At 53.6% G+C, this 13311-nt stretch overlaps 1 protein-coding gene across 3 annotated transcripts in view; it reads right to left on the bottom strand.

Moving 5' to 3' along the window:
- The window catches only part of JPH3 (junctophilin 3), a 73338-nt gene extending 65113 nt beyond the window's left edge, over positions 1-8225 (bottom strand). For 2 of the 3 annotated variants that reach the window (XM_006212413.4, XM_072946774.1), the window contains exon 1: positions 5497-6146. In XM_006212413.4, coding sequence (XP_006212475.2) covers positions 5497-5878 — 382 coding nt within the window. In that variant the 5' untranslated portion in view covers positions 5879-6146. Of the gene's footprint in view, positions 1-5496; positions 6147-8117 lie in introns of those variants that run through there. The other variant, XM_072946775.1, reaches the window with a different exon arrangement.
- Between the last annotated feature and the right edge of the window lie 5086 nt (positions 8226-13311).

The following is a 13311-nucleotide window of genomic DNA, read 5'->3' as shown; positions in this document are numbered from 1 at the left end:
GATTGGGCAGGGCTGGTCTAGATGACTAATCTATTGATCCAACTTAAAGAGACCGGTGGCAAAACAGCCTTCCTTCAGCTGCTACAGACAAAGCTGTTCCTTTGTTGCCTCTGGTGTGCACTTTCAACCCCTGCATGCCCCGTGGGAACTGAGCACACACAACCCACGGCAGAAGTAAACCTCAGGTCTTATTTCTAAGAGTCCGACTAAAGGACTCCACCCACAACCCATCTCCTCTAGCTGCAGAATGTTTTCTTGGTTCACCAGGAAACACCTAGAAGGCACTCAATTTTTCAAAAAAAGACTGACAGGATTGGGGTGAGAAACCAGGCTAACACCCCCAGTGGCGTTTCTTGGCGTCTGGAACCCACACACTGACAGAGTGGGAGCAGGCGAACTTCTGCTGGCCGAGTGTGGAGGGGTCAGGCCAGGCGGCAGACGCGGTCTGGCGGGAGGAGCTGCCGGGAGGGAACTGGAGGGGGGCGGGCTCCGGGCAGCCGGGGCAGCGCCTGCGGGCGCTCTCCAAGGTGCTGAAGAGGCCGTTCCCATCTCCTACACGACGCGTGGACCCAAGAGAGCTGGCCCCTTGCTCTAGCCCACAGAGCCTGCTTGGCAAAGCCAGGACCCCACGCAGCACCACCTTCACCAACCATGTGGCCTTTCACAAGCCAGGAAACTACAAAGTGGGAGCGGAATCCAAGAGGGGACGGACCACCGTGGAAAATTCAAACAAACGTCATCCTTCCTTCCAGCGCTCACAAATCTAATATCCTGCTGACATTTAAGGACATAAGAAGTGTTTTATACAGAACTATCAGCTTATGGCTGAGAGCTGGCTGTCTTTAGAGTTGTGGAGGCCTGGCGGGAGGTGAGGAAGGAAAAGCGACTTGAAGAAAAATGGAGTGTCTATTCCTGGCCCTCCCGCTACTGCCACCATCACTACTTTCCCCCAAGGTCTTCCTCTCCGCGGTGTCCTCAGGCCGGCAGCCCCCGTTCCTTGGGCTCCCTGCATTAACTTTCGCCTCAGCCAGGGCTACTCAGTAGCTACCCGGTGGATGGCTATTTTCGGAGGGTGCTGAGCCTCACTTCCTCACCAGCCGAGTTCGGCTTCCTAATATAAAGTACGTCAGATCACTCCGGGGCCGTGCTGGGTGAGGGGAGTTTTCAGTAACACTTCTTTCTCTGCTATTATTGGCAACAAAGAACTAGTTATTTGCTTTCCCCTCTCCTTTCACCTCATGGAGCCTTTTCCCTCCCCAAAGGAGCTGGAAGAATCTCTGGGGAGATGCTTTTATCTCCAATTGCCTTTTGTTTCTGAAACGAGCTCCTATTGGGTAATATCCTCGGCAATGGGCCTGTTTCCTCCTAAACTGAGCATTTGGATAAAAAAAAAAAGAGTTTACTTTTCACAAGTTTATGGCCAAACACGAAAAGTGTGCCCAATGGTCATGAATTTTGTTTGGGTTAAAGGAGGCACCAACTGCATCTGAAGTGGAATGAACCCGCAGCCGCACCTGTGTCTGAGCCCTGCTCCCCAGCTGGCACCCGCCCTTTCCAGGGGCAGCTGCTACGGGGCAGGAGTCCTAGGGTCTGGAGTGCCTGGCAAGCAGACGAAGCTGGGAGGGTGCACATGGCTGTGTTTAGGGGGACAAGATGGAAAACGTCTCTGGGTGACAGGTGTACAGTGCGTGTGTGCACACGCAGGCGCCGGGGGATCTTGATTTCGACTGTGGGCGTGTGTGACTGGTGTGGGCCGAGGGATCTGGGCCAGTGAAGGGAATCTGTATCTGAGGAGGAGCGGCCGGGTGTGTGCAATGACTCATATCTTTCGGGCTGTGGGAGGGTTTTATTTGCCAGGGGGTGGGGGGGGTGGGAGGCGGTGGTAACTTTTGGTCCCAGGGATCCCTTGTGCAGGGCACCAGCAGGAAGTATTTACCTGTGCAGCAAAGCAGGGGTCTGGCAAATGGAGAAGAGGCAGTATGTCTCGGCAGGACTGGAGGGAGGGCCAGGGTGTGGTGTCTGCCCATGTGTGTTTGCCTGCAACTAGGCTGCTGCACCCAGAGAGGGATGGGTGTGGAGAAAGAGGAAGGGAAGTTTGCACAAGAGAGTTTAGAGAGAGGGGTTCCACACAGACGCACAGGCTCTGGTATTGTAGTCCTGAGCATGAGTCCTGGTGCCACCCAGTGCTCATCAGGCAAGTCTTCTGGCTTCTCCGAGCCTCTGCTTCCCAAAGTGGGAAACGGGAGGAAGGAGGGGTACAGGGATTAAGTGCTGTCATTATGCCAGTGCTTGTCCCCTGCCAGGCACGCAGTAAGTGTCTGATGTTGCCATCTATGATCATTTCATTGTCACCATTGTCACGTCTGGCTATTGGTTCTAACAACAATCATTATAAGGGACATTCACTGCATGTGAACTATAATAATAAAATAGTGACAAATAATACCACATATTTACTCTATTCCTGGCAAAGCCATGTATACCACCTCAGTCAATCCCCACCTACTTCATAGCTGTTATTACCAGTACAGCTTCAGAAACAGGAGCTCAGAGAAGTTAAGTAACTCGCCCAAGGTCGCAGAGCAGAGCAAAGGCACCACTGGGATTCAAGTCCCATGGCGGGCAACTCCACAGCATGTGCTGCTGCCCCCTGTGCCCCCAGGCTTCACTGTCTCTGTGGGGTCACCCAGCAGACTGTGGAAGCCGCTCAGCTCACTTGAATGAGCGATGCGTGCCCTGCGCCCAGGGGAGGATGAGTCTGGAGGAGGAGGAGTTGGCAGAAGTGCCCCCAGTTGAAGTGGACTCCACACCAACTCCAGCTGAAGCAGAATACCTTTGCCGTCTGTGCTCTATTCGTAAAAATCGCAGTTTCCCCAAGTCAGTTTTGGGAGCGTGGCTGGAGGTGGGGAGCTTTGCTGACGCCCATCCCTCGTGCAAAGGAAAAGCAGGACTGGAGTCAGGACCGTCAACTCCCCACAGCTCTGCCTGCCCGCTCCGGGACATGACCCACCCCCGCCCACCAGCTGGCCGGGGAGAAGGTGCAGAGACCCACTGCTCTGTTCCAGTGGATTATAACAACCCACGTTGGCTGTGCTCGCCTGATGGACTGCTTGAGGGCAAGCACTCTCAGCAGTGCCCTCTTTCCTAGGGAGAGGTGGGGACCAGGCTCCAGAATAGTGGTCCCAGATATCGGGGCCTGATTATCCCAGGCCGGGAAGGTCAATTCAACTTTCTGTCTTGTCCTATCGCAAACCGAAAGGCGGCAGGCGGCCTGGCCCCCTGCACCTGTGTGCCCACCTTGGACGGCATACAGGTGGTGTGATGTGAGGAAAGGGACTCCACCCTGGGGAGGTCGGGGATCCAAACCCTTGGCTCTGCCCCAAAGGCTGGGGGCTCTGACGTGCCCATCTGTAATGGACATGATCCCCTCCCCCTCCAACTCAAGCAAGACGAGGCAGAAGGAAGTGCTTTCGCTGGTTGAATGAAGGACAGAGACTGAAGGGTGTCGACCCAGGGAGACCCAAGGAGAGAAGCATGTCTCCCATCAACACATCAGACCCTAGACTCATGGCCCACCACAGAACCAGATCCTCTCCTCCCCAGAGTACTCATGTGGAATTACCGCCCTTCCCTCTGAAATGGGGGCTCCCTGAGGGCAGAGGTGTCTGTCTGCTGTTTTCCCAGAGTCTGGAGCACCTGCTCCAAGGGCACTCATTAGATATTTGTTGAACAAAGCACAGAATTCTGTGGGCCACTGAAGATTTGGGGAAAGGTGGGCCGACTAGTATCTCAGATACTCTGCAGAGTTCCACAGAGATGGGGCCCTGGCTCCCTCCTCCCAGGCTCACGAGCGAGGCCAGTGGCACAGGACCGAGAAGCCACGCTCCATGCTCAGGCATAGCTGGGAGCACCTCTGGATGGACAGATCTGCAGGGCAGCCTGACCAAAGCTCCCGGGGACAGGTGCCCCTGGGCTCCCAAAGAGCCCAGCTGGGAGTGCCAGGCTGCTCGGCCGCCCACCTCAGCCACCCACATCTGCTGCCTGGGCCTTGCCGTGCCTGCACACGCACGCGCGCGCACACACACGCCCACGGCCTAGAATCCAGGGAGGGACGTCTGCTCGGCCTGGCCCCAGTGCCCCAGGGTCAGGGAAGCTCTCCAACCCACTCCAGGGAAACCACAACAGCACAGAAGAGGCCGCCTGGGATGGGGCGCCATGGCTTTGACAGGCAGGAGCGTTATATAATTAACTGCCCCCCACGCCTCCTCCCCTTGGAGGAATAACGAACCCTGCCTCTCAGTTGCATAAGCCAAAATAACAATTACTCTCCAGCCCTCCTTCACTCCTGGATGTGGCCGGGAGCAGGTGCTTAGCCCTTGCTTCATGGGACTCAGAGGCAGCGAGCAGACAGGAGACCACATGTCCGTCCGCTCGTGCTTTCTACACCCAGCAGAAGCACACAAGTCCCTGCTGTGTCCTGCTCCTTTCCCAGGCATCCATGCCTGAAAAATCACCCAGCCGCCAAGAGGGAGGCACGGAGCCACTTCTGAGGATGAGCTTCCAGACAGGGGAGGGGGCGTCTGGAGAGCAGACTTGTCTGGGGTCTGGCTTCCAGGAACAGTTAGTGCTCCACGCCTCTCGGATGCATGGAGGAGTGGACACTGGAGTGTCTGGGACTGGGGGCAGCTGCAAAGCCAGCCAAGGCTCCCTGCACAGAAATCATCTTACAGCCTGGCCAGCGGGCAGACAACACGCTGGCTTCCGGCACTGGCTCAGCCGGGAATGTGGTGGCATCTTAGAATGAAGGCACAGAGCATCCCTAAACTAATGGTGAAAATGATTCAGCCACTGAAAGGCGAGATTTCTGGGCCTAAACAGCTGGGCCTCCATCCCTCCCTACAGCAGCTTGCTCCGACAGTGCTAGCCCGCGTCCAACCACCTAGAAGTTTATTGCCTTGTTGTGTTGGTTTGGGTTCTCGTCCCCCGCCTCTAGCTCTCCCAGCCGCTCTCTCCATTGGCTTGGGTTGATCAGGACTAAGGGAGGCCCATCAGCACCGCAGGAAAACAAGCAGCAGTCCTGGGGCCTGACTCCCAGAGGCCGACACCCAGGGAGCTTTGCCAGCAAGGGGAGGGGGCCCTCTTCCAGTCCCTCTGCGCCCTTCCTGGGCCCCAGAGGAGGCCATGGGCCCTGTCTGGCCTTTCCCGCAGGTCTCTGGCCTGCTCTTGGGTGATGCACTGACACTCTGCTCAGCTCCGAGACTCCTGGGCCTGGCACTGCTCCTGGAAAGCCCCCAACACCCTTCAGCTGGCACAGGGGCGCTGTCCCCCACCAGGCAGCGGGGCAACCTGTAGCCAAGAATGCTGTGGCCTCCGGGGAGCCCCAGGAAACGCCCCAGGTGCCCACGGCCCTCTGGAGGGAGCAGCTCCACTTCCCCAGAGATAAACAGAAGGGGCAAGAGGGTCCCCCTCCGCCAGCCCCCTCGCGCGCGCACCTACCTCCATCCGAGTAGGTCTCGGTGCCGTAGCCGTCCTGCAGCCCGTTGCTCCAGGTCCCTTCGTACTTGGCCCCGTTGCCCGTGCATTCCCGCACCCCGTAGCGCCCCTTAAATCCGTGCGTCCACTCGCCCTTGTACACCCACTTCCCCTTGCTCTCCAGGCCGATGCCGTGGCGCTTGCCCTGCGCCCAAGTGCCCTGGTACGTGTTGCCGCTGGGCCAGGTGTAGACGCCCAGTACCTCGAAGCCGTGGCTCCACGAGCCGGTGTATTCGCCTTGGCCCTTGGGGCCGGTGCAGACGCCATGGCCGTGCGCCTTGCCGTCCTCCCAGCCTCCACAGTAGGACCCTCCATCGTCAAAATTAAACCTACCCCCACTGGACATGCATGTAACTCGGTTTGCAAATCCCGCAAACGGTGAAAAAAAAAAAAAAGGCGATCAACAAACCGGAGTCTTGGTTGGCTGGCTGGCTGGTTTTGTTTTGCTTTTTTTTTAAGGAAGAATGGAGAAATCAAAAATCACAGCGAGCAGATCCCGGGCGGCGGGCGGCCGCGGCGCCGGCTTCGGTAGAATTTAAGTCAATTGGGGGCGATTATTCATTTTCGAGCTGCGCCGCGGAGCCTGACCAGCGTCTCGCGCTCCCGCTGGAGACAGGACCGGAGGGGAGGAGGGCGGGGGAGGGGAGGGGAGGGGGAGGGAGGGGGCAGGAGCAGGAGCGTCTGGTGCAAACGGCTCCACCTCAGCGGCAAGTGCCCCTCGGAGGCGAGCCTGCCGGGCTGGCCTCGCAGGCCAGGCGGGGACGGCGGCGCTCAGGCCTGGGGCGCAGTCCCCCACCTGCGGCTGCCGCGCTGCGGGCGCCCGAGGGCGGCGGCGGGGCCCGCGGGCGGCGGCGGCACGGGCGGTGGCGCGGGCGGCTGCACCATATTGGGGGCCGCGGGCCGCGGGCCGGGCCGGGCGGCGGCGGCAGCAGCAATGCGGCGGGTCGGGCGGCGGCGGCGGCGGCGGCGTGCGCTCCGGGCCCAGCTCGCGCTCTCGGGCCGGCGCGGCGCGCGCCCGCACCCCGCGCCCCGCCCGCGCGCGCGCCCCCGCCCTGGCCCCCAGCCCCCGGCGCGCCCGCGGCCTGGAGAGGGGAGCTGCCCCGCCTGGCGGAGGGCGCGAGGCGCGGGCGGGGGCTCTAGGCGCCCCGCCCGCCCCGCGTCCCCTCTTGCAGCGGCCGGCCGGGAAATAGGGGTCCAGCCGGGGCGCCCCCGCGCCCCCTTTCCCGGGACTTGAATTTAAAGGGACAGGAACTGCGTAACGGGAAGGCGCCAAGCACTCAGGGCCCTCTCCGCCCCCTCCCGGGAGCTGCGAAGTGAAGCCCCGCACAGCAGGCCCAAGGCGGGCTGGGGACGCCCCGCAAGCTTCGCCTCCCGCACCCGGCGCCTCGCCCCTCGCGCCTGGCTCCTGTCTGCGACGCCTGGCCCTGACTCGACTGAAGAAGCTCTTGGAGGACCACAGGTGGTTTTCTCTATGACAAACGATCTGTTTTTCCTTACAGGCAGTTTGAGTCCACGCGTGGGGGGAGGGGGGTGCTCGCCTCAGAAAGCAGGTATTTGGCTATTGGCCTCTCCCCATAAATTAAGAGAAAGCTCAGCCACACTCACATACCTTGGAGGAAGGACACCCAAGTGCCGCCCCTCCCCTGCGCCCCGACAACAGGTATCGCCCATCCCGGCAGCCGTCGCGCTTTGGGGGAGCAAAGTGGGGTGCCACTCTGGCGTTACCTGGTCTCTCTCCACACATACTTCACCACCCACCCCCAAGAGGCGGTGTTTGATTCCTGGATCCGAGTATCCTGGGACCAATTCGGAATGCATTTCCTGGACCATAAATCGGCAGACAGGAGATGGAGTTCCCACCTCTCTGGGAACGTGTTGAGCAACTGACAGTAGCCTAGTGCTACGTGGGGGAGGTGCAGAGGGTCTCGGCTCCTTGGAGTGCAGGGGTGACTCGGGGAGCAAAGCCAGGAATGGCAAGACAGGTTTTGGAGCTGAGATTTAGGGTTCCAGAAGAGGTGCAGTTTGAAGCCTCCCATTATCCGGTGCCTTGCTCACACCTCCTGCCTGCACTGTTCCCACCTTTGGCTAAACTGACTCTCACTGGAAAACTAGCCCCTCCTGGTTCTCCCAGAGATCACGTTCAACTTCCTGTCTCATCCTGAGCACCAAAGACCCCTCCTTAAAACCCACCAGCCCGGAGGGCAGTCCTTTCCTTACCACCCCCACCCCCCTGCCAGAGGGACAAGTAGGGAGTTTTCAGTTCTGCTTTGTGATTTGCAGTTAGAGTGATTCAGTGCACCTCCTAGGGTGCATCTCCCTTTGCCACCTGGAAGGGTTTTCTAAATGCCTGCGGGTGGAATTCTTGGATCCAGCGCATCTTGGACTTAATGGAAGTTGCCAAATGGCTCCCAGAACACCTGGAGCAATTCCCTTCTCACCCTGCAGCGCAGGGCACTTCTGGGGCTCCACCTCCTGGTCCACACTGTGTGTTAACCAGACTCCTTCGGTTTGTATTTATTCTATTTCATCTCTCTAAATGATGTGAAATACTATCTCGGGACTGTTTGGTGTAAATGAAAACTTACATATCGTGAATGTGTAGGCAAAAGGGCTGCAGACTCTCCTCAAGATTCAGGTTCAAATCCTGCCTCCAGGGCCCTGCAGCTGTGTGGCTCTGGGCAGTCACGTAATGTCACTGAGCTCAGTTTTCTGATCTATAAGAAGAGCACAAAAGCAGTTCCCATCAGGTTACCGTGAGAACTCCGCTGAGCTGAGCGCATCCATCCTGGTAGGCATTCAGAAGTGGGAAGTAGTGTTATTAGGAGAAGGTCATAGGTTCCTACATGGGACGCCCAGCCTTCAGCCTGCTCTCCTCCACCCCCCACTCTGCTGACATAAAACTGCCATTTCTCTTGGACACTGTGCACTTTCTTCCATTTTATTTCCAACCCGCTTTTTGCTGATTCAGCAGCCCTTCCTCACACATGCAGTGGATTGCAACTGAGATCTCATTGGGAAATGGTGATTGGTTCCAAGCAATTACTGGTCAGCACCTCCTACCTCTGGCTAATGCATACCCTTCCCCTGGGCAATTCCAATGCACGCCCCCCATGACTCTCCCCGCTCTCTGGTGCTGGGTCAGATTAGCTCCAGCAGCAACAGAATCTCTTCTCTGAAATGCAGATATTAGAGGCATTCATTTTGTGCAATTTGGAAATCATTCTCCCATAAAGTAGGGCTGGCGGTATTGATTTCATTTTGGAGGAAACTCTCCAAGGCTATAAACACAGTACCACCCAGCACTCTCAAAACAAAAGCCAGGGAGAAAAAACAAAAAGCCATGCCACCATGTGGAATTTCATGGCTCTGTGCACCAGGCTCTGGGGTGAACAGCTCACAATGGTGACCTCCTGGGCACTCCTCAGGTGAGCTGGGTGTACACACTCACCTTCTACAAAGACCAGCTTGGAGCCCGCTGGGTGAAGTGCCTGGCCAAAGGGAAATGGTGACTGAGCAGGATTCCAGCCCGAGCTGTCGGGTTTTCTAGCCTGTGGCTTTTTTCACCTCCAGGTGTGTGCACTGCAATTTCCCTTGCCTGTTCCCTCTCCATATCACCGGGAAGGTTTCCCATATTGGCTCCAGAAAGTCTCCCCGGTTTCCCTATGTAAAGAGCGCCCCCCTTTCATCTCCACGGAAGCCTGTGTGTTTCCTTCAGAGAACTGAGCTGCAATCTAGTTTCCCGTCTGTCTTCAGCGTCACCCTGACACTGTGAGATGCCTGCATCAAGGTCTCCCTTTCTTCACGCTCTCTTCAAATGTGATGCTGACACTCCAAAAGTGACATAATGTGATTTTGAAGGCTAGGGCATGAATGGTGACACAGCTTCTGTCTTGTGTTCTTGAGATGCTGGAGCTTGGAACCAGCCCACCATGCTGTCCGGAAGCCCAACAGCCCGTGGAGAGATGCAGCAGGAGAGAAGCGGGGCCTCCAGCCCACAGCCAGCACCAGCTGACAATCCTGTGAGTGCCACATTTTGAAAGCAGGTCCCCCAGCTCCCGTCCAGCCATCCCAGCTAATGCCACACGGAGCAGAGACCCCACATGCGGGGCTTTCCCCACCATGCCTTGTCATAGTTCCAATTTCTTTTTCCTTTTTGAGGTGTAATTGACATACTGGTACTAGTTTCAGGTGTACAACATAATGACTGGATATTTGTATACATTGCAGAATGATCACCACAGTAAGACTAGTTAACATCCGTCACCACCCAGAGTTACAGAATTACTTTTTCTTGTGATGAGAGCGTTTAAGATTTATTCTCTCAGCAACTTTCAAACATGCAGTACAGTATTGTTAACTACAGCCATCAGGCTGTGCAGTACATGACTTATTTAATTTATAAGTGGAAGTTTGTACCTTTCGACCCCCTTCACCCATTCCACCCAACCTGCCCCCTCTGGCAACTACCAATCCAATCCGTTCTCTGAGTCTATGAGCTTTTTTTTTTCTTAGATTCCACATATAAGTGAAACGAAATGATATTTGTCTTTGTCTGATTTATTTCACTTAGCATAATGCCCTCAAGTTCCATCCATGTTGTTGCAAATGGCAGGACTTCGTTCTTTTTATGGCTGAATAGTATTCCATTATATGTATCTCACATTTTCTTTATCCATTCATCCATCAGTGGACCCTTAGGTTGTTTCCATCATAATTTCAACGTGTGAACAAAACAGATGATTGCTGTTATGTTAAGCCCGGCAGAGGTCATGTCAACTACAGCTCAGGGGCTGAATACGGCTCACTGCCTGTTTTCATGGACAAAGTGTGATTGGAACACAACCATGACCATTTATTTACAGACGGCAGCAACTGCTTTCAGCCTCAGTGGTGGAGTTGAATAGTTTCAACAGAAACTGCATGGCCCATAAAGCCTAAAATATTTACCATCTTCTCCCTTACAAAAAAAGTTTCAAACGATAAATGCTGGAGAGGATGTGGAGAAAAGGGAACCCTCCTACACTGTTGGTGGAAATGTAGTTTGGTGCAGCCACTATGGAAAACAGTATGGAGATTCCTTAAAAAACTAAAAATAGAGTTACCATATGATCCAGCAATCCCACTCGTGGGCATATATCCAGAGGAAACTGTAATTGGAAAAGATATGTGCACCCCAGTGTTTAAAACAGCACTATTTACAATAGCCAAGACATGGAAGCAACCTAAGTGTCTATCAACAGGTGATTAGATAAAGAAGTATTACAGCGTGCGCGCACACACACAATGGACTACTCCACATCCATAAAGAAAATGCCATTTGCTGCAACACAAATGGACCTGGAGATTATCATACTAAGTGAAATAAGCCAAAAAAAGAAAGAAAAATACCATATGAAATTACTTGTATGTGAAATCTAAGAAAAACCCCACACAAATGAACTCATTTACAAAACAGAAACAAACTCACAGACATAGAAAACAAACTTATGGTTACCAAAGGGAAAGGGGGTGGAGAGGGATAAATTGGGAGTTCAGGATTTGCAGATACTGCTACCTCCATACAGTCAAAAAAAATCAATAAATTATAATCAGCCCTCTCTATCTGTAGTTCCTCTGTATCCGCATTTCCACATCCATGGATTCAACCAACCACAGTTCGTGTAGTACTGTAGTATTTACTATCGAAAAAAACCTGCGTATTTTTAAATGGACCCACACTGTTCGAACTTGTGTTGTTCAAGGGTCAACTGTATTTAGTTTTAGTATTTAGTTTCTCAAAGTGGTTGAATCACTTTGCACTCCCCCAGCAGTGGGTGAGCGTTCCAGTAGCTCCACATCCTCACCAACACTTGGTGATGTCAGTCTTTTTAATTTTAGCCATTCTAGGGACTGTGTAGTGATATCTCATTGTGATCTTAATTTGCACTTCTGAGATAAGCACTTTGTAAGTTAATTAGGCTTATTTCTCCTTATATTTCATGATTTAATTTTTGATGTTTCTGTTAGTTATTATTTGTTGTATCCATTTATAGTTTCCTTCTGAGAATATCATATGCTGCTGATCTTCTATTTAGATTACTAATGTAAAGTTTTCTTTGAAAATAAATCTGTTCAAACTAAATAAGTGGGGCAGGCAGGGGGAGATCCATTTAAAAAAAATATTTTGCAAATAATAGGCCAGCAGGGATGAGAATGTGGCAACTTAGTGGAACAGAGGAGAATCTCTCCGACCTTGAGGATGGAGGCAAAAGCAGGTTCTGGACAGAAATGAAGAACAAGAGAGCCAAAACCCAAATCTCTCTCTTTCCCTGGGCCCCACTGTGTCTCCTACTGTCTGCTTTATGTTTCTGCTCTCCAGAGACCAGCTTTCTCTGCTGTGGTCTACTCTTTCCATCACCTCTCAGTCAGTCCAACACTGGCAGTCAATAATCTGGACTCTGTGTATCCTGGTTCCTAGGGGAGGTCCACCTCGGGTCAGCTGCAGTCAGGTGTCCATTCCCGACCCAGTCAACTGTAGTCAGGGTCCTTCCTTGTGACAGCAGGAAGAAGGCCTGGTTGGCTCTTCTAGTGCAAGTTAGAGCACGTGGATTCCGAGCCAGAAATTGGGGTGTGTGTTCTGTTAGTGGGACAGATGACTTGAAATTAAGAATGAAAGAGTTAAAAAATGGCAGGCATAATTTCACTTCCTTATTTACCAAGACCTAGAACTATCTATGACCCCAGGGAACACTGTCACTGGGTCATTCAATTTCTAGATGGAAACAGTTATGAAGAAGAGAGAGGTGGAGGAATGAAGGAGAAAGAGGAGGATAATGAAGGAGAGATTTGGACAAATTAGCAAAAAGGAAAAGAAGAGGAAGTGGTGGTGATGATGATGATGGTGGTGATGACAGTGATGATGCTGATGACAGTGATGATGGTGTTGGTGATGGTGATGGCGGTGATGATGGTGGTGGTGCTGGTGATGATGATGATGACAACAGCAATAGTGGTGGTGAGGATGTTGAGGATGTTGATGGTGGTGATGATGGTGTTGGTGATATGATGGTGATGATGGTGACAGTGATGGTGATGATGGCAATGATGATAGTTGTGATGATGTTGATGATGCTGGTGGTGATGGTGGTGATGATAGTGATGATGATGATGACAGTGGTGATAGTGGTGATGATGGTGGTGGTGGTGGTGATGATGGTGGTGACCACAATTAATTACTACATTTGTGTTTCTGGCTCTGTCTGGTCATTTGCTATCAAACTTAATCCTACAACTTTATGAGGCTGTTACTATTATTATCCCCGCTCTATGGATGAGGAAACATGAGTCTTGGACAGGTCAAGTCATTTGCCAAAGGTGGAAATGAGCCCAAGCAGCCCACAGCAAAGCATGCAGCTAACACACTTTTTGTCTCAAGCGTGTGAATGTCCCCTCCCTGGGGAAGACAAGTTGCTGTCTGTGTCAAGCCACATATCTGCATATGGTAACAAGCGGTCATGGAGCCTATGTCCAAGAGCAAGCACCCAGGCCGAGGAGCTGAACATGAGCGGCACCCAGAAGCCACAGCGTGCCCCTCCCCAGTCGTAATCTTCTCCCCCAGACAGAGCCAGCAATCTGAGTTTACCACCATCTTTTTCCCTTTATAGTTTACCCCCTGCATATATGTGTCCCTGGGCGCAGGAGGTGACTTTTGCCTGTTGTTGAACTCCATGTGACCAGAATTATACTAGTCACACAGTGTGCATCCTTTTTGCCCAACACTGTGCTTAACATGTGGTTGTT

Source organism: Vicugna pacos, chromosome 21, assembly GCF_048564905.1.
Source record: "Vicugna pacos chromosome 21, VicPac4, whole genome shotgun sequence".
NCBI lineage: Eukaryota > Metazoa > Chordata > Mammalia > Artiodactyla > Camelidae > Vicugna > Vicugna pacos.
This window is presented reverse-complemented; position numbering and strand designations above follow the sequence as displayed.